At 38.7% G+C, this 19,338-nt stretch overlaps 2 protein-coding genes and 1 long non-coding RNA gene across 3 annotated transcripts; 1 reads left to right on the forward strand and 2 right to left on the reverse strand.

The window, feature by feature from the left end:
• Positions 1-1,404: 1,404 nt before the first annotated feature.
• LOC137941699 (protein RETICULATA-RELATED 3, chloroplastic-like) lies at positions 1,405-2,975 on the reverse strand. The gene has a single exon (XM_068787224.1). The coding sequence runs from the start codon at positions 2,768-2,770 to the stop codon at positions 1,658-1,660; it is 1,113 nt and encodes a 370-aa protein (XP_068643325.1). The 5' UTR covers positions 2,771-2,975; the 3' UTR covers positions 1,405-1,657.
• A 1,926-nt stretch (positions 2,976-4,901) lies between these two features.
• LOC137941700 (uncharacterized) lies at positions 4,902-7,302 on the reverse strand. Its single transcript, XR_011110432.1, has 3 exons — positions 7,246-7,302; positions 5,083-5,658; positions 4,902-4,938 (listed from the first exon to the last, which is right to left on the reverse strand). It is a non-coding gene; the product is annotated as an uncharacterized lncRNA (long non-coding RNA).
• A 3,169-nt stretch (positions 7,303-10,471) lies between these two features.
• Positions 10,472-10,867, forward strand: LOC137940116 (uncharacterized). Its single transcript, XM_068785042.1, has one exon. It carries the CDS (start codon positions 10,472-10,474, stop codon positions 10,865-10,867), a length of 396 nt encoding a protein of 131 aa, XP_068641143.1.
• Positions 10,868-19,338: the final 8,471 nt, after the last annotated feature.

Consider the following 19,338-nt stretch of genomic DNA (forward strand, 5'->3'; position numbering starts at 1 on the left):
CAATTTCATATTATCTAATTTTAAGTTATTTAAATAGTAATCTCTTTTGAAAATTTTGAACAATACGATCAGATCACAAGATTCAAGACAAAGATAATTTGATTAGTTAAATATAATCTAATATTTTTATACATCTTCATTCAAATACAAATATAATCTAATAATTATGATTTTATTTTAAGTTTAATAAATAAATAAATAACTATTCTACAAACTTTTGGAAAAGAATACTTCTAATAATTTAGAATATAATTACTTTTTTAATAAACGAACTTATATGTTAATAGAAACGTTTAACTACAAGATAGGCTTTAACATAATAATTAAAATATTACTGATCTTCTTAATCTACTATTGTTAGCAATCATTTAACGGATCTAATACAGCTCTTGAACACCAAAAGTCACACTAACTCTAGAGTTCTATATTCTAGAATCTTATATATCAATAACAAAATTCCAATAAAACAATTCCTGTATAACAAAGCCAAATACACTAACATTTCCTTCAGGGAAAAATGCAGCACAGGCATCAATCAACCTCTAAATGAAACTGCTAAGAGAAATAAAATAAAAACAAAAAGAAGAAAGAGAGGAAAGTAGAACCAAACATTTACAACAACTTGTCAAAAGGAGTTTTCAAAGAAGCATCCCAACTATCCATTGTTAATTACACAATAAAGAAGAAAAGGCTTCGATGCACCATCATGGGACCAGATTTGAGGAAGCAAACGTGAAACTCATGACTGCCACCTTAACCAAGAAAGAAGGGTCAATTTCTTTGACACTTATGAGCTAACTATGTCTACTGACAACATGCAGGGAATATCATTGAGAGAATAGCCTTATGCACGATAGACAAGCCCCCATTTCAGCCTCCACCAAGCCACTTACACCTGCAGGCCTGAATAAGCCAGAACGAGATATCCTCTATAATCTCCAAATGCTCCCTAACACCATCTGCACTGGGATTATCAAGTGTATTCCTATCAAAGTTCAACTTCAGCCAACTGCGAGAAGGGAGCAAAGGGAGTGCTAGACGAAGTTACATGATCTCTGAAGCTAATTATGAGCTTCAGTGGCAAGCAACGAGAGAGCTGGGAAGGGTTCATTTTCTTGAGAGAGCTCTCCCAGAAGCAGAGAACTGGATAGCTTCAATTATAGGGAATGGCCCACGGGGACATAGTGTAACAAAGCTCAAGGAAGTTGCTGGAAGAAAAAGTTGGACCCGTACTTGTCTAGTATTATTTACCACACAGAGAACAAAAAGTGTACTGTTATTGCAAGTTACAGTTACATTCTGAAACAAGATTATTTTGTAGACCTTATAATTTTAAAAAAAGTTTAGTTTGATATCAACTAAGATTTAATACTTCACAACGAAGAATATTTGACAGTGATGATATCCAGCAAATCGCATTCTTCCAATAAAACAAACTCCGAGAACAGCAAGATAGGGCACATTTCATCATAGTCAAGACAAACAAGATTTCATGAGAAGCTCTTTATTACCCATCAAGCTACTGATAAATTACACATAACCAGAGCCACCACATAAAAAAACCCATCCAGCCAGCAAAAACTAAACTCTCTCTATATGATTGCCCTCAGGCTCTCTACCTCAACTTCATCGAATCTATTAAGGAAAACAAAGCTACTCACTTATAAGACTGACTCTCCTGTAAATCGCCTTCCCTCTCCACCAACTTTTCCTTCTCTTCTTCAGTCCCAGCTGGCTCTATAACAGGACCCACAGTCGCTTCATCCACCTTCTGTGATCCCGTCAACCTTGCAAGCACCACAAACGACATACCTCCAAGAACATTATTCAAACACCTCAAAACAATGACCGAGGCCTTAAATCCCAAAGGCGGCAATCCCTTGGCAAGCACAAACTCCAAACCGTTCAGAGTTTGATACCTCAAGTTACTACTCACTCCCATGTGAATTGCCCAGGTCAAGGCATTCAAGAGCGTAGGTGGGGCCTTGTTGGGGGTCTCGAATTCAGGGTCCATCTTCTTCCTCATTTTGATCATACCATTTGACAAAGCTGTGCCCACCAACCCTGCAGCAAATCCTACTGCAGAAAAAAGAGCACCTTTGTACACGAAAGTCCCCAGACGGTCCAAAATCGAATATGCACCAACTTCAAACATGTGGCTCTTGGGGCAGCTCGCGAAGATCGCCGGGAGTGCAGCGGACCCTGAAGCGGCAGCCGTCGGTGCGAGGAGATACATCAGAACAAAATTCAAAATGGAACCCACCACAAGCGTCGAGAAGACGAAGTCAAGCTCATTGAGGCCGAAGTTGGGGCGCGAAGCCATGTCACCGAGAACGCAAGCGGTGACTCCGACTAGCTCTTCCATGAGGACCTTGAAAGGGAACTGAGGATCGGCAGCCACCCGAGATCTCCATCCGTTAATGAAAAGGCCAAGGATCCCGAAATCCGACTGGTTAGATCGATCGCTGGAATCCGCACCACCCTGGCTCTTCCCATCATCGCCGCCACCGCTGCCGCCGCCTCTTCGACCACTTCCACTACCGCCATCAGCCCCTCCTCCGGAATACTCAGTTTTAGGGGGATATTGTGGGATTCCAGCCGGGTTAGAAGACGCTTTAGGTCGGTGCAGAGAGAGATTTAGATTAAGGTTGGAGGAGTACCTCGAAGTAGACAAAGCGAGAGAAGGAAAATGGGGAGCTTTGTCAACAAATTGATAATTTCCGGCGGCAACAGTAGGGTTTCTAAAAGGGGAAGACCGGAGTTGAGCCATTGTAGTCAGATCTCCGGCTAGAGAGTGGAGAGAAGTGCGCACCAGGGGATCTCGTTCTGTATTTTATTTTATATGTGAATCATCGAATGCGTAACGTTACGCGCGCGTGCCATTGATTCTTTGAGCCACTCTTCGGGTCGCCCTGGCTGCCACCCCCAAGCACTGTTCATCTTCTTCTCATCCTATCAGCGAAAAGAAAAAAGTTATATGCGCATTTCCAACATTCTTGTGAACCCTTTCACAAGAGTGTCTTATAGACTACTATATTTCCGAACCCTTTCTAACCTCCGGCTTACAGACTACAAAAAAAATTTAAATATAATTTAAAATTTTAATAAATACATAAAACTTATTGTAATAATATACATGTATCCATTTGAATGAAATTATACCATTTTTATTTCAATTTAATTTCAAATATACAAATTTTGGAGAAACATTGAAGTTTACACAAAAACAATTATAAAGAAGGGCTCTTTAAAAATCAACTGATTTTTAATCACAAGACAAAGGCCTTCAAACCGATGCCACGAAAACCAACTTTTAAGGGTCCTTACCCTCTTTCTTATTTCTTTTCGTTCCAAAAACCAAAAGGAACTTCTTATCCTCGTCGTTTCCCTTAGTTGTATCTCAAGTATTTGAAGCCTGGTTTTGTTTTATTATAACAGGTCTACTTGCCCATAGGTGTGGCATTGGGCTGAACCAAACTTGAACTCACATATATTCGAGCTTAGTTTGATTGAATACTTTGAACTCGAACTCAACCTCGAGTTTAAAATTAAAATTGAACTCAAGCTCAAAAATTTTAACCAAGTTTAAGCTCGAACTGGGTTCAAACTCCAACCTATATTTAATACTACAAAAATAAAAAAAAAAATTGTGATGAACTTAGTACCATTAAACTGCAAGCTATCACAAAAGAGTCAAAAACTTTGTAATGCAACATACTACTGTATAATAACTAGCTTAATAAACCTAAAAGAAAGAACAAATATTTTCATCAATAGTATTTATTTCATTGGCAAATAACAACATTAGATATTGAGAGACGTTGAACGATCCATCGTCTTTAAAGTTTGAGGTAAATAAGAATAATCATCAACCAATTATAGAAGAAATTGACTAAAACGGCTCACGAGCTAACAAACCAAACTTGAAAAATCTCGAGTTTAGTTTGTTATACTTAATTAACCTTATTTCAAGTTTTATTTCGAACTTAGCTAAGTAAACTGAACCGAGCCTAGCCGGTTTAGCTTGACCTGATTCTGTTCACCTTTCTTGCTGTCTTTAGCTTGAAAAGAAGGCGACTCCGTGAGGCTCAGAAAATTAAAAGGAGAAAAGATGACAGCAACAGCTACCAACCACACCATATGGTCTGTCTCAACACACATGGTAGCTTTCTACTTGTCACTGACCCGTCAATGCGCAAAAAATAATCTTGGGATTTAAAGAATGGCAAAGTGCTCTGATGGTAAATGAGGCACATGAGGGAGCCCATGTAGCAATCTACCTCGTGCAAAAATCGTATAGCCTTGCCGATGCCACTGCAGCAGCAACTGCGTCAGTTAACTTCGGGGGACCAAAATACGACCACCACACGACAGAAGGGCAAGCCCACAACATTAGAAAAATTGGGGGAGGGCTAGGGCTCCAAGCCTCCAACCTCCCTCATCTAGCTTCGGAGGACAAAGGGAGCAAGAAAGGTTCTCATAGATTTTTCTTTATTTTTTTAAAATAACATTATGATGATGCCATACCAGGTTAACTAGCAATTAAACCTGATTGAACTGGGTTAAACCAGACCCGATCACCTTACCTGGTGACGAGGTCGATTGTTATAACATTGTTATGTGTCACAGTGACTTTGTCATTCTTGGATAATGTTATGAAGTATAATTCGTTATTTGATCAAAATACAAGTGCATTATGAAAAATAAATAAAAATATAAAACAGATATAATCAGAAATGCCTTATGAGTAAATAACAAATAAATAGATAAAAAAATACAAATACAATAGGTTTTGATGATTGTCTTTGAAATTAGATCATTGTGAGAATACGGAAAAATTCAGTCATACTTAAATCAAGTCAAATGACAATTTTGGAAAATGTATTAGAAGATACCTACCCATGATGTCTGACACAGATTCTTCCTTTGTTATATGTCCTGGAAAATTAAAATAGAAATCTTAACTCTCTTTCAGATCTTTCTCAAAAAACGTAGACCATGACCAAGAATTCTGAGAAAGTTCTTACTTTAAGAACAGAAAAATACGTCGATCATAAAAAATGAGCTTGAAAAGAAAATGACCTTGGTCCCTTCATCAGATGCTTCACTTGGTGTCTTAATTTCCATTTCAGCTCGGTGTGACTCCAAAAAACCGCTAAAATCAAAGCAGAAAATTTGTTCAATCCCTTACTGGCAAACATAGACTTTGCAAAAGACTAAGAAATCTGTGTCCACAAAGGATCGTAGCCAGAACAAAGCCAAGCTTCAAAAACCAAAAGCAATATCAATACATCTAGGCTTTAGACTTCTTTTCTTGCCTTTATAGCCTCTCATTTATGCAAGAACTCATTTACCATTGCATTGAGAAATTGGATCATTTGGCTCGTAATTTGGCACATAAGCTAAAAGTTGCTCTAGACTTGTTTAACCACTATATCAAATATAGCTTCATACTCCACCATACATCAGGGAACTTCATAAGCAAATCATCCTACTTAATATCAAGAGCCACTCAATCAGGGGAACCAATCCAGGAGATTATTGTTGCAGATTTATCCACCACAAATCATCTCTCCACATCCAACTAGTTGATGTTTTAATCTACCCCAAAGACTATTCTGGATTTATTTCATCTGCTACTCAATTCTTCATTTGCATCTGTAAATTCATCGAAGGATCACAACTTTTCAAGAATAAGCTTTTCCTGTTTGGAAACTAAGTAACAGTCAATAAGCCAAATTTAAAGCAAAAATTATCAGAGGATTCTTTTGTAGAGCATTTCCAACACTGTCAACTATAGCAGAAGTGATCATGAATGCTTCAACAAATAAGATAGCAGCAATTACGTCTAATTGAGTGACCTCGTTTTGGAAAATGAGCCATGTATGTGCTGTAATAAGAAAGCACTTACTGTTGGAAGATAGGGCCCAATCCCACACGACCAAAGAAGGCTCATATATCTAAGTGTATTAGAAGATGGGCCCAAGTCCATAAGACGAAGGAAGACCTATACATGTAAAAGATATAGAAGATGGGCTCAAGGCCTACAGATCAAGGAGAAAACCCATAGGCCCACATACAATGATGGCTGAATGGTAAATAAAGGGTCATCTCATAGAGATGTCATTGATGTAATTAGGTTAAAGTTCCAAGGTTAAATCCCTAAACCCTTAAGTTCAGGGGTATTATTGTAATACAGTAGTTTCATTAATCTATAAATAGAGCTTTAGGGGAAGGGTTAGGACATCAAGTCCATAACCTCTTCTTCCTCCAGTTTTCTCCCAATAGGTCTCTCTCCCTTTGTCTCCATGAACTAAATCCACGGAGTCCTGAAAATTCAACACTTACATCATATTAATTACTGATCTTTTTAATATGGTGAACACCAGGTATTTGGAAATATACCTTGGGCTAACAGGATCAAACTCTCAAGCATTCAAATAATGGTCCTTGCTGTGAACATTTACAATTCTTAATGTTTATTTAATGGTCATACTTTTAAATTTAAGAAGTTAAGACAACAAAATCAAACCTGCATTTTGTGTTCCAGATCTTCTCTGAAGTTGATAATAATTTGAAATAACTCTTTCTGCCTCCTTTGTTAGAATATGATGGAAATGACCTTTGACATAGTGAATATACCAAAGCAAATGTATTCTTAAAATTCACCACATCTCTTACATCCTTCCTAGAAGATAAAACTGACCGATAAGACAGATTAACTTACAGGGGCAGCAGGGAACATCAATGTCTCAAAGACAAATCATGAAAATAACCATCTTTTTATAATGGTCAAATTCCCAGAATGAAAAAATTGCCTCTCCAAGCATTATGCTCCCATTCAGGACAGGAAACCTCTCTTCCTCTACTTATGGGATTTCGTTTGACATGAATTTTAACTTTTGCACCAATCTGGCAAACTAAATAATCTTAACTTTTTCTAGCTTGACAAAATCAAATAGGTATGTCATTTGATGTCTTCTCTAGAATAGCTAAAATTCATTCAATATTCCATGGCAAATAATCTCCAAAATAAAATAAGTACATGGATTCTTATTTATACTCAACACCATAAGATAAGTTCAGAGTACTTACCTCCTAAGCATTGGCAGTGGCCACACATATCTTATATCTTACAAAATTAAGAATGTGAGAGATGAAACAAAAATTAAGAGATGCGAGCGAGTCAGCCAGATACCTTGTGACTGCAGAATAAATCAGAAGGTCAGACTGGGACACAATTACCTCAGATAGAATGTGAGATGGGCACAATTTGATCCTATTCTGGGTTCTTGGTATCCAGTTGTACCAGAAGTTTGAACTATACCAAATCTGCTTAATAATGGGCCAGAGAGTGTAATATTAACAGACAAAGCTAAATCAAGTTAAGGGCAGTCAAATATAACAGGAATCCAAAAAATAATTCTGAAAATAGCATCCATATGTTTTCTTAACAAATGCAGGATGATATTTTTGGAAATAAGATCTCTCAAAAATAAAATATTTTGGAAATTAAAAAGATTGTCGACAATCAAAATCTTACAACTTCAATGAGCTTGCCGAATTGTGGACTGCAAAGTAGACATGTTACAGTAATTATTGGATAAACAAATAAAAACAGATAAGGTGGCAGTCAGCATTTCTTGATATAAGGTGTATTCATTCTACCAATCTGTTACAGCCTACAACATAGAACTGCCAGATGAAGGATATGAGGTGGTAGACTGTTGAGAAATGCTTCCATGTTTCTTTCACCCATTTTTGGTCGAACAATGAGCAGGATACACTGACATGGATCATACTGCCCTTTTGGATTTGTTGCTCCAATTGCATTTTTCATAAAAGAGGATGTCTAAATTTGTGAAATCAGCTGCCAGATACCAGCATCTAAAAAAAAAAAAAATAAAAAAAATATTTCCTTTTTTAAAGTAAAATTCATATAGCTTGCATGTGCAACTGAATTCTCAGATCTTATGCTTAAGTTTACTTTCCTTAAGATCACGACACGTAGGACTAAGTTTACTTTCCTTAAGATCGCGAACGTAGCAGTATAAAGTCTCCTACATTGTGTTAAATGATGTAGACCATGTTATACCATGAAACTCCTATTGGCGCCATGTGTCTATTCTCTCACTTCTGTGGCGCCTAAGTAGCACCTTCCTATACCTTGATTTTGGGGGTGGTTCAGAACAATTGGCTTCATCTCGACCGTTGATCGGGCTTCGATAATAGATCAGAGTTTGATCGGAATTCCAATCTAGAGTATTAACGATCAATTTGAGTATCTTTCACGCTTTGACGATTGGGAGCTCTGATCCTTACAGCTCTCCCACACTATACTCTAAAACTCGTTCATCCAAATTGCAAAAAGGAAAATAGAACGATTCACACTTTGAGTTCCTTTAATTGGTCCTTCACTTAAAACAAAAAAAGATCAAAAAAAGAAAAGGAAGAATAAGAAGAAGAAGAAAATGCACTCACTCTCGACAACTGCTGATGAAAGTTTTACCTGCGCAAGGCAAGCAGCTTCGTCCAACAATGGAAGAAATTCGGTTGGCTGGGAGAAAAAGAGGTGAGCGAGAGTGGGATCAGAAGCTAAGAATTCCAGAGAGAGAGAGAGAGAGAGTAGACGAATAAGAAGAGAAGGGCGAGAATTTGGACTTACTCGATTACGAGAGGGTAATGCAGCATCAGAAATCGCGCAAGCTGTGAACGTCATCCGAACCCGAGGGCATACCCTGAGAAAATGGAGCTGGGATGAGTTAGTAGGTGTGTACTCTGCACCCACTCTACCGAGATCAAAAGAGCGACCGAGCAGATACTTGGCGGGAAAGAGCACCACCGCGCCGTCACGAAACTGGGCTCCTTCAGCAATAGCGAGCAAGTCGACTTCACGCCTCCCCAAACGTTCATGGGCCTGATCAAATCCAGTGGGCTAGCCTCAATATAACTATTGGATCAACAACCCTTGCTCCTTTAGATCTAACCAAGTTTCATTTTCCGTGTAGAAACATCAAATCTAGAAGGCTGTAGCGTCCACATAACCTCCTCCTCTTTATTTTACTCGAAATAAGGAATCACTGGAGTGTTGATTACTCCCAGTAAACCCCCCTGAGATTTTGAGACGTGTCTCAGCCTGAGACGACAATGGCAATTAGATTTCTGGATAATGTTAACCTTGATTACCGAGTTATATCGAGACACGTTTCAGAAAACATTAACCAAATTACCCAAATCCAATTCCCAATGAGACATTCCTTGATCTGATTTCCTTGGCGACTAAATAAAGGGGTGGCTGTTTCCGAATTTTGAGACATCTCAAGGAAAAATCCCATGTTTATGTGATCAATGAATTAGTTACTCAGCATATCATATTTAATGCACAAATGTCTCACATTTGACGTATTCTAATAACTAAAAAACAACATTTTCGTTCACATTAAAAGGGCAATTCCATCACTTACGTTCAATCGGCCGAACCCGACAAAAACTGCACGCCCCAAAATAACGGGTGCGACGAAACACGCGTTATGACTTGGCGGGACCCACTTTCATGGTCCCGTGGGTTTGGTCTATGGATGAGACGACAGACCGCGGCTGAGCTCCCATACACGTGTGCCAGACGCGGGAAGCCATCCCGATGACGCTTACGTCCGAGACAAAGTACTCACAGTAAACGTGTAAGTCTCTTGTTGGACGGAACTGCCTGCCCACGTGCAACCAACCGGTTGACAGTAAACTCCCGACCGGTTACGGTAGCTTCGTGCCACGCAAGCCCCATCGGGGGTCACTTTCCTGTACAAATGGACCACCTTGACAAGTATAAATATCATGGAACCCGGTCCACTGCAATGAATTTTCTTGGTCGGACGTCAATTTAGTACCTCAATTTCTGCACGTCTCGCTGGCCCACTTCTTAACTAATGTATCGAGTTGGGTAGCTGCCGATACGGTGCCGGTGTTTGCATCAGGCAGCTTTGGACCCGATTGAGGAACCCGACAAGTATCGATGAAACAGCTTATCGGATCGCTTAACCGACACCGATACGAACAGCGATATGAGCTTCGAGGAAGTTTCGTGTTTTTCAGTCGGTCCAGCTGGTTGGCCCTGAAAAGCAGAGCAATTGGTCAAGAAGAAGAGACGGCACTTCTTGACTTTGGAGTTTGGACAGCTTCGCGTTCCGACCTTGATTAATCCATGCCTCTCCTCCTTAATGACGGAAGGTCGAAGGAGGTTCCATGGCCACTTTCGCTGCACCCGCCCGAGCACCCAATCCTGGAATTCCATCCCCTCGTCGAACATATTCAACTATAAGCTTTTAAAATACGGAAAAGATCCAGGAAATCCTCCTCTCCCTTTCTCGCCTCCTGGTCTCCACCTCCCCCACTCGTGCTCCCTGTATTATATAAACACATCCACACCCAGAAAGAAACCCGATATCTGGAGCCGCGTAAAGCCTCTCTTCTGAACATGGGTCGGTCAGGAGCGGATGCGCGATGCAAGAAGCACCCCAAACACAGACAATCTCCGGGGGTTTGCTCCGCTTGCCTGAGGGAGCGGTTGTCGCAGCTCTCTTCTTCCAACAAGACGAATGCGACGTCTACGACGTTGTCATCTGACGTCTCTTCTTATTACTCTTCGGCTTCTTCGCCTGTGGAGGTCTCGTTCAACGGATACGATCGGGTGAGTTTTGTTCATGGGAAGCGGGGGTTGTTCAGGAGCAGGACGGTGGCAGTGGTGCCGGAGAAAGGAACGGTGGAGAAGCGGAATAATATGAAGAAGGGTGGGCTTTGGTCGAAATTTATTCAGGCAACGAGCAAGAGAAGGAAGGACACGGCTATTGCATGGGTATACGCACGTAAGTGATCAAAATCTGCTCGTTTGTAATTCCGGTGAAATTTTACGTATAAGAATTACGAGCCGTTTGTAAAATAAAAATAGGAAGAAATTCAGATTTATTTTCTTTTCTTGTTTCCACGAGCTTCTCTCTGTAGATAAACATGTTTGTAGAAATCTGGCGTAGCGAATCGAGTACAGAAGATGTGAAATAAGTTCGTCACGTCCGGATCGTCTGATCGAAAGTCAGATAGTTTCCTTCAAATTAAGGTGAAAAATCATATACCATGGATTCACCGTCTCTCCGATACGAATCGTTCTTAGCGGAGCCACAGTGGGATTTTGAGGTCCCCGATATATATATATATATATGAAATCCGATACATCTGTCACTAATTTACAAGAATCACAACGAACAGCAGGAAAATGAAAATAAATAACTATTTTTTGGAATAATAATAGTAAAATTTTTTTTTTCTTTTCTTTCTAGGGATTTCAAACTGACCCTAATTGTGAATGTTATTGGACTTATTTTGCACCACGGTATCAAACACTTGAAGAGTAGACAGTCATCAAAGGTTACGATTGTTTCAAAAGAAAAGGACCATCATCTTGAATGGTTAGATACCTTGATCAGGGTTCCAATCGCATGAGATCTTCATGGTATTTACAATAATGTTAGTATCACTAATTTATCATTAAAAATTCAATTAACTTAAACCACGTGGAACTTGCATGAAACTTTTCCACGTAAAACACGTGGCATCATGTTGTTTAGTTGGTATAAGTAAAAGTGGAGAAAATCAAAGGGGAGAAAACAGGGTAGTTAAAGTGCAAATATGAGTGGTTCAACCACCCACACCTTTTTTTCAAAGAAATACATCTTCACCACCCTGGAAAGAGCCTACCAAAATTCTACAGAAATTTTTGGACAGTTGTAATTCTGCTATTAAGATTAAAGTTTCATATTCATAATTATACTGTGGCTAGCAACAAGTTAAATTGCTGGGTGAATAAGAATATCAAATTAAGCTGTTGGTTCAACTACAGAGTCAACCAAATTTATTTGTAGAAAAAGAATCAGAAGACTAAACGCAATGTCCGTAGCCGATAGGAATTCACAGAACCCTGTTCAAAGTCTAGAATATAGATCTTAATTTTGTTTTTAAATACATTTGACCAGGAACGAAGAATCTGGATTTTTCTCCATAAGACTGATTCTGATCTTAGGTAAAGTCTAGAGGATAGTATGAGTAATCTAAACTGCTTGTATTGATTGTATTCTTCACCAAGTTTGTTTATTTAAGATTAGAAGGGCAGAAAGCGGGTATTTCAGATTTGTTACTTGTGCGACTACTGCTGCTTCAAGCAGTGATGGCTGAGAGTCCATCCAAAAAGACGAGCAATGGAGGAACCCAATGATGAAATTGGTTGTCTTGAACCTGACGGAGCGGAAGAAAATTCCTGGAGCCCATATTTGCCTTAAAATTTTGAAAACCAGTTTTCATTGATGCCCAAGTAGAGGCTGTTCCCAAGGACGAATTACCCATCGATTGACTGGAATTGCCTGCCTCAAGCCAAGAAACTTTAGCTGATTGTATGCTGTTGTTTTCAGTGGAGACGGTGGCAGGAGATGATCTGCTTTGCGGTTCTCTGATATGTGCATACTTGTTTGCAATGGTTTCTTTGCTATTCTCATACTTTACTTTCTTTTGAAGCTTTTGATCGACTCGGATCCTCCTTAGCACCAGTGGCCTTCAGTTCTAAAACACCCTTGTCCTGAACCCCATTTTCATTTCCAGCAGAATTCTGCAAGATCAACAGAAATATCATGTGACTAAAGAAAAGGTAAATTTGAAGACTCAGTCAAATATTAAAGGAGTTTGTGATATTGATTGTAGCAGAACTGATATTGCTGGAGAGTTTCCCTTGCAAAGAAGTGTAAAAGAACATACTGAGTATGCCATAATAGTTGTTTTTTTTTTTTTAAATAGATTAAAAGTAATTTCACTTACACAGACTCCTGACAGAGGAAAAGTACATGAGATCAATTACTAAGCGTTTCAAGCAAAAAGAAAGCAAATAGAACCACAAAGCTAATCCAGCTGCCATAACATAACCATATGAAATGTGCACACTTCACAAAAACCAATTGGTATGCCAGACCAGAAGAACATAGCAACTAGACAGCAGTGAGCCACAGTCACACGAGTTGACACTCGGAGGCATTGGGCCCCACCAGGACTCACCACATTGTGGGTAGGTGATTCTATATATTTGTAATCTATTTATTTTTTCCTGATGTTATGAGATTTATCAGTTAGTGATTTATCTCCTTTTTGAATTTTGAATTTTAGTTTTTTTTCTTTATTAACGGATTGTAATCAGATTAGAGAGAACAGATTGATGATGAATTAAAATTTCTTTCTACTGTCTTCTCTTCCCAATCTTTCTCTTCTCCCTCTCTAATCTTCTCTTTCTTCTTCTTCTCAATTCCTCTCCTCTCTCTCTGTTTCTCCCCTCTTCTTCACCAATTTCATTGTCAAACTCATTAAACAGTGCATGCCCCACATCAGCTTGGTAGCAGAGCGAAGATCCAGTGAACCAAATTCAGAGCATCTCCTTCTTTGCTCAGTCCGCCTGTTGAGACACCTCTACTGAGACTTGATCCACCATCACTGACCCTGCCACCGATCCCATCATCCAGCGCACTATCCAATCTTCAATGCCAACCCTTCTACGACCTCCGTCACCAGCCCCGACGACACCGGTGACCAAAAGAAACCAGTCACAGACCCATTGTTGCAACAGAACCTTGTGTCATCCCCAGCCAGAGGATTGCCAACGTCGCCCGATGATCCCGACCCCGCACCGTCACTTCTGACTCCTCCCACCGCTGTTTCCGATGTCGTTCTTGCCACAACTACATCGGAGTCGATTGCCTCCCGTCATCCCCAAACTTCAACATTTGGAAATCAAAATCTCTAAGCCATTTGATCCGTCATCATCCACCCACCTATCGATTGAGCCGTTGCTACTGAGCTTCGATTAATCAAAAAGTTTGGTTAATCGAAGCCCTAAAGAGGAGTTGGATGCACACGTGTGAAACTAGAAGTTTTTTTAAAAAAAGGAAGAGTCATCAGCTTGTTCACTACAGCTCTAGTTCCAACCCCAGCTGACTGTCTACATTGCGTACGTCGCTTCGGTCTACCCCAACCAGCCTACCAGGTTACGTCGTTCTACCCCTCAATATTACACAGTTTGTCTTAGATTGCATTAATATTAATTTTTGTGCTGGTAGTTAGTTGTACCAACATTACTTAGACCTCGAAATCAGTACCTTGAAATCTGTGCCAGAAAACCATGTTTTTTTTTTGTGTGCCTGTTTTACCTGTGTATTTTCAGTTCTCATTGTTAATTTTGAAGCTTGGCCAATCGGTGCGATCTACGTCACTGCCTTAGTATCACTCTTTTCTTAACCTTATTGGTCGGCGCACTCTTGTTTTGCATCGTTGTTTATTTGAATTATGACTTGGTCACAAAAAAATCTACCACAACAAGCATAGAGTTTGTTTGGGCTTACTTGCAAGGACTCAATAGTACATGCATTTACATAGTAGTCACATCATGTCGGGAAATGCATCATCCTTTATTACCAAAGATGATACCCTCAAACAAATTTTGGACCAACTTGCCACCACAATAATAGGCTCACGGCCCTAGAAATTCAGTCAACCAAAGGGAAAAGCCTTGTAGAAGCTAGGTCTCCTAGGGGTTGTGATACCAAAGAGGAGGACTTCCCTCGTGCTCGTCCTCACATATTCCCTCCTTCTAGGAATCATCATCCTACCCCCAACACCATGAGGGACCCGAAGACAAAAATTTGAAATACATAAGAGTCGAGGCCCCTACCTTTGATGGTTGTTTGGTTCCATAGGTATTTTTCATGCGTCTTCACGAGATGGATCGATTTTTCGAGTGGTGTGACCTATCTGAGGATAGAAAAGTCAGGTTCACGAAAATGAAATTAACAGGCACCTATCAACTTTTCTGGGAAAACGTTGAGAGGGATACTGTGAGAAGACGCGAGCCTCCTATTACTAACTAGGAGGAAATGAAACTCAAGCTCCAGACAAAATACCTTCTCCCTTCCTATAGTGGCACCCTTCTAGATCAATGGCACAATCTTAGGCAAAGGTATAAATTAGTCGCCAAGTACATTGCTCAATTTGATGAGTTTCGAATGCAGGGTTTTGTTATGGAAGATGAGGACATCACTTTAAGTAGGTTCCGAAAGGACCTAAATGATGACCTTAGACGGGAGATGATGCTTCGGGGTGTCACTACCATGGAGGATGCTTACGCACATGCACATGAGTTGGCCTCCAAATTTCCACCCACAAGAGAGTCAAACACCCGTACAATGCCTTTTAGGTCTTCTACGCCTCCAACTCCAGCAGGGCCAGCATTGCCCTGGGAGCTGCAGTCAAAGTACAATTTGAGTCAGCCCAAAAAAGGGACCCAAATACTATTCTTTGAATAAAAGCAGCAGATGGCTTCCTAGACTCAGATACTCTACACCCAATTCTTCATTAATTGGCTTTACCTCTCCAAGTACATGTACTCAGATTTTTTACACTACATCATTTGATTACACCTTACAATGATCCCTATTCTAACTCTCATTGTCCAACCTCAAGCATCTCTCTCTTAAATTGTAATAGCTGCTCAGCCATCAGATTTCACATAACATAATGCCCTCCATCATGGAAAGTTATCGACTCATATAGAAGATATTAACAGTAATAGCAAATGTAAAAGGTAAGGTCACAGCTTGTGAAATTTTAAAGAAAAGTTCACAGCAATAGCCCTCAAGGTGTAAGCCAACAGTAACCATTATGATTACAGTGTAACCACAATAACTGATCTTACGACCACTATTATTTCACTTTTCTACGCAGATTTAGCGTTGGAAGTCTGTTATTTAAAAGCAACAGTATTTATCATCGTGGATTTAAAATGTACCTCAAAAATAAAATATAAAAAGGAATAAGATCCAAGCTAATAATCCAAAAAATATCATCCAGTCTCTCATTTTTTTTTATGGTATCCTCCAGCTCAAGTGCCTCCTTGACACAGGCCTTATATTCACTAGAGAAGAAAAGAAGCTGAGTCAAATAAAACATAAATTCAATGGAAATTACTTCCATATCAAATCAAATCCCATTTTTCCTTTCCAATTGGTGAACTTGATAAAAAAAATAGATATTAAATTTGAAAGTTATGGCAGAAAAATTATAGCACACAACACCAATTGACACTTAGCAGGAATAGCTAATTGGCACTTCTCCAAAAAAAAAAAAAAAAACACACTAATTGGCATTTAGCAGGAATAGCAACAACCTGAAGAGGGAATTACATGATGAAATAAAATAGTCAAAGAATGAGTACCTTTTTAATGACAAAAACCTAGACTTAGTCAACTGCTACCTTTTATATCTGTAGTACTCCTCTCGAACTCTTCTAAGTTGATGCCTAAGCATAGCCATAATTTTTTCATCTGTATCATAGTCCATATCGTTCTCTCCTAGTCTTCCACCTGAGGGTTTGAAGGATGGGTCTTCTTTAAACTGGGGAAAAACCAAAAAAAAAAAAAAAAAGAAATAAGCAAGAATGAAATATGCTCCAATTTGACGTTATGTGTTTGAGTTTCATAACACTAGGAGAAAAGCATATCATATGATGCAACATGTCATCAACAACATCCATACAGGGTCTAAAAGGGTCTCACTTGGACATCTGATTGGATGTTGCTTGAGCAACCTAACAAAAAATTAAAAAGAATAAAAAGCATCATGTGGCATTGATTTTGTTCAGGACTCCGCATGCAAGAGGAGAGGCATCAAACAACAACTTTATAAATTCTACTCCCAGAAAAAAATTGATTTTCAAATGACAAAATCTATTAACAGCGTTTTAAAAAGGTGAGTGCTCACGAGAAAGGGGGGAGGGAAGTCTACAATTGTATAGCTTGTATCAATAGTTTCAAAAATCCCAAATGGTACATGATCTTACCACAATCCCATTTGAAAGCTCCTGATAAGCAGCATCAATATTCAAAGCCATTTTACCAACTCTATGTGAAAGCACTTTTTTGGCAATTGTTCCAATCAGCATTTCTCCAAATGCTCTTTGAAATTTCACTAAGGCCAAAACCAAGAAGAAATGCACCTGTGACGAGTCCAAAAGTGTTTGAGCAAGCCATGACAAATCCCACAACACCTAGGCCCATGAGATTTTTTTGTTAAACATAAAATAAAGCCAAATGATAAGGGAACATACAAAAAAATTATAGTTAGAGAGGATAGAAGGATCAGTCTATCTACTTTGTTATCCTATCAATGCCAACTCAAATACCCTAAAATCCCTAAAAAAATAACCTAGTGAGTCACACAAACAGCTGCTAACAATTCTTAGAAGTTAATCACAAAATCTCTCTCAATTTCCCACAACATGCATCTCGAGATTTATAAAAAAAAAAAAAACATGCATCCCAAGATTTAAAATTCTAAATCAATGGTATTAACATGATTCATACGCATAAAATGAGTAACAGGTAACATCTACTCAACAATTTTTGGATGATTACATCTATTATAAATACATTCATGTCAACGTTTACACGCATAAGTAAATAAATATATGTAGCCCCTAAAAGGCCAACCAAAGAAAGATCAAACAAAGAAATTAAGCATACAACTAAACTGAACACTAAAAAAGCTTATTACAGGTGAGAGACAAACCACTTTCTGTACATGACTATAAGAAGACTGAGTCCAAAGACCAAGTGATCCTATGATCAAATAGAAGACTAAGTTCCCATATATGCTACTTTTCAATCTTTCAGCCACAGTGAAACCACCAGCATCTTCATAACCCTAGATAGTGGGTACCACAATCCTGCTTAGAGAAACAAATGATGTAATTTAAGGATATGTTCTAATATTCCTATATGAAAGATGGAAAAAGTTCCAAAAGGAAAGAGTAAACACAATGACTGACATAAAATCTTAATGGATCTTATAAATGACTAGGAAAGCAAGCAAAATATGATCATCAATTAGTTTAAAGAACCTCATCAAGTTTTTCATTGCAAATTCTTTCAAGCACTTCATCTGTTACATACCATGTAAGCACGAATGTACTCCAATATGACCAGCTCCAAAAGAAAGCAATGCCTCCTTTTCGTGCTCAATTATTGCCTGTGTGACAAGATAGTCAGTCCTCTAAACTCTTCAAATAAAGCAACATAGTAGCTAAAATCTTCACATAAAGTAATATAATAATTTTTAACAAGGATAAAGCAACTTAACACCAAGAAAATAGATTCAAAGCTTACGAGCTTGAAATGCTTCCCCACATTGAGTTTGTAACCATAAGGTGCAACTATCTTCTAAAAATAGACACAAAATCAAACTCCTTGTCTAAGAAATGAAATTGAAAAATCATTAGAACGAATTCCCTGAATTTATAAGAAGATCTATTTTTAGCGATTTACTTTCATATCACCAGGCTACATCGACAACCGAAACCAAGAAATCATTTTCAAGTCTACTTCTGTCGTCTTTCTCGCGCCCTTTATCAAAAAAAAAAAAAAAAACTTGAATCCAGTAACAGTGGCACAGCAAAAAAATGAACAGTACGATTCAGCTCAGAACTCCTGTAATCGATATGAAGAAAACAACAACTTCGAAAACAAGCAAATTGTAATCAACCCAAGTGAAGACACCGTTCATAGAACATATGCAGCTTCCAAATCAACTGGAGAAAGAGATTTGAAGCTCGAACGATCGCCACAAATCGAAACACAGGATTCGATCCGCCAAAACAACAAAATCACTAAAGAGGACGAATCGAACTCACCGCCCAAATGTCGGCAGGGACTAGTATGATGATCGAGACAGAGCAAAACCAGGCGTATCCGACCGTGGACAAAACATAACGAGACCGCCACCATTCCGAGCGTTAACGGGAGAGAAATTAGGTAAAAGACCCACATTTTTTTTCTGTGAAATTTAATTTTCAAATTTTAGTCCCCGGATTTTCTTTTCCGTCTTCGTTAGGACATTCCGGAGAAGAAAGAGCAGGCAAGCGGATCCACGAGTTGGAGACCATAGAGACCTTGAAATGGGTTTTACTATAAACGTGCTCTTTTAAGGGCTGCTCAAGGTATGATCCATCCCTCTCACGAGTTTTTCATTTTATATTTTTATATGTTTGAATACATTTTCATATCAATTCAATTTCACCACATTCAACTAGTATAACTAATTCGATTTGCATATTAAATTAGACTTTTATCTTTATAATTTGTCACTTGAAGTAGCTTTGAATATGAAACATATGATATATTATAATTTATATTTAATTATTTACATCTATATTTGATCTATCTTTTTTTCACGTGCATGGCAAGGGTTCCCACTAGTTTAGTGTAAGTA

The sequence above is a fragment of the Aristolochia californica genome, unplaced genomic scaffold, assembly GCF_029961685.1.
Source record: "Aristolochia californica isolate CCGP_79_NKW_82.1479 unplaced genomic scaffold, dmAriCali1.0.hap1 SCAF_9, whole genome shotgun sequence".
Taxonomy (NCBI): domain Eukaryota; kingdom Viridiplantae; phylum Streptophyta; class Magnoliopsida; order Piperales; family Aristolochiaceae; genus Aristolochia; species Aristolochia californica.

Bases quoted from the DNA above. Each gene is read 5' to 3' on its own strand.
- LOC137941699 (XM_068787224.1), bottom strand. From the start codon at position 2,770: ATGGCTCAACTCCGGTCTTCCCCTTTTAGAAACCCTACTGTTGCCGCC.
- LOC137940116 (XM_068785042.1), top strand. From the start codon at position 10,472: ATGGGTCGGTCAGGAGCGGATGCGCGATGCAAGAAGCACCCCAAACAC.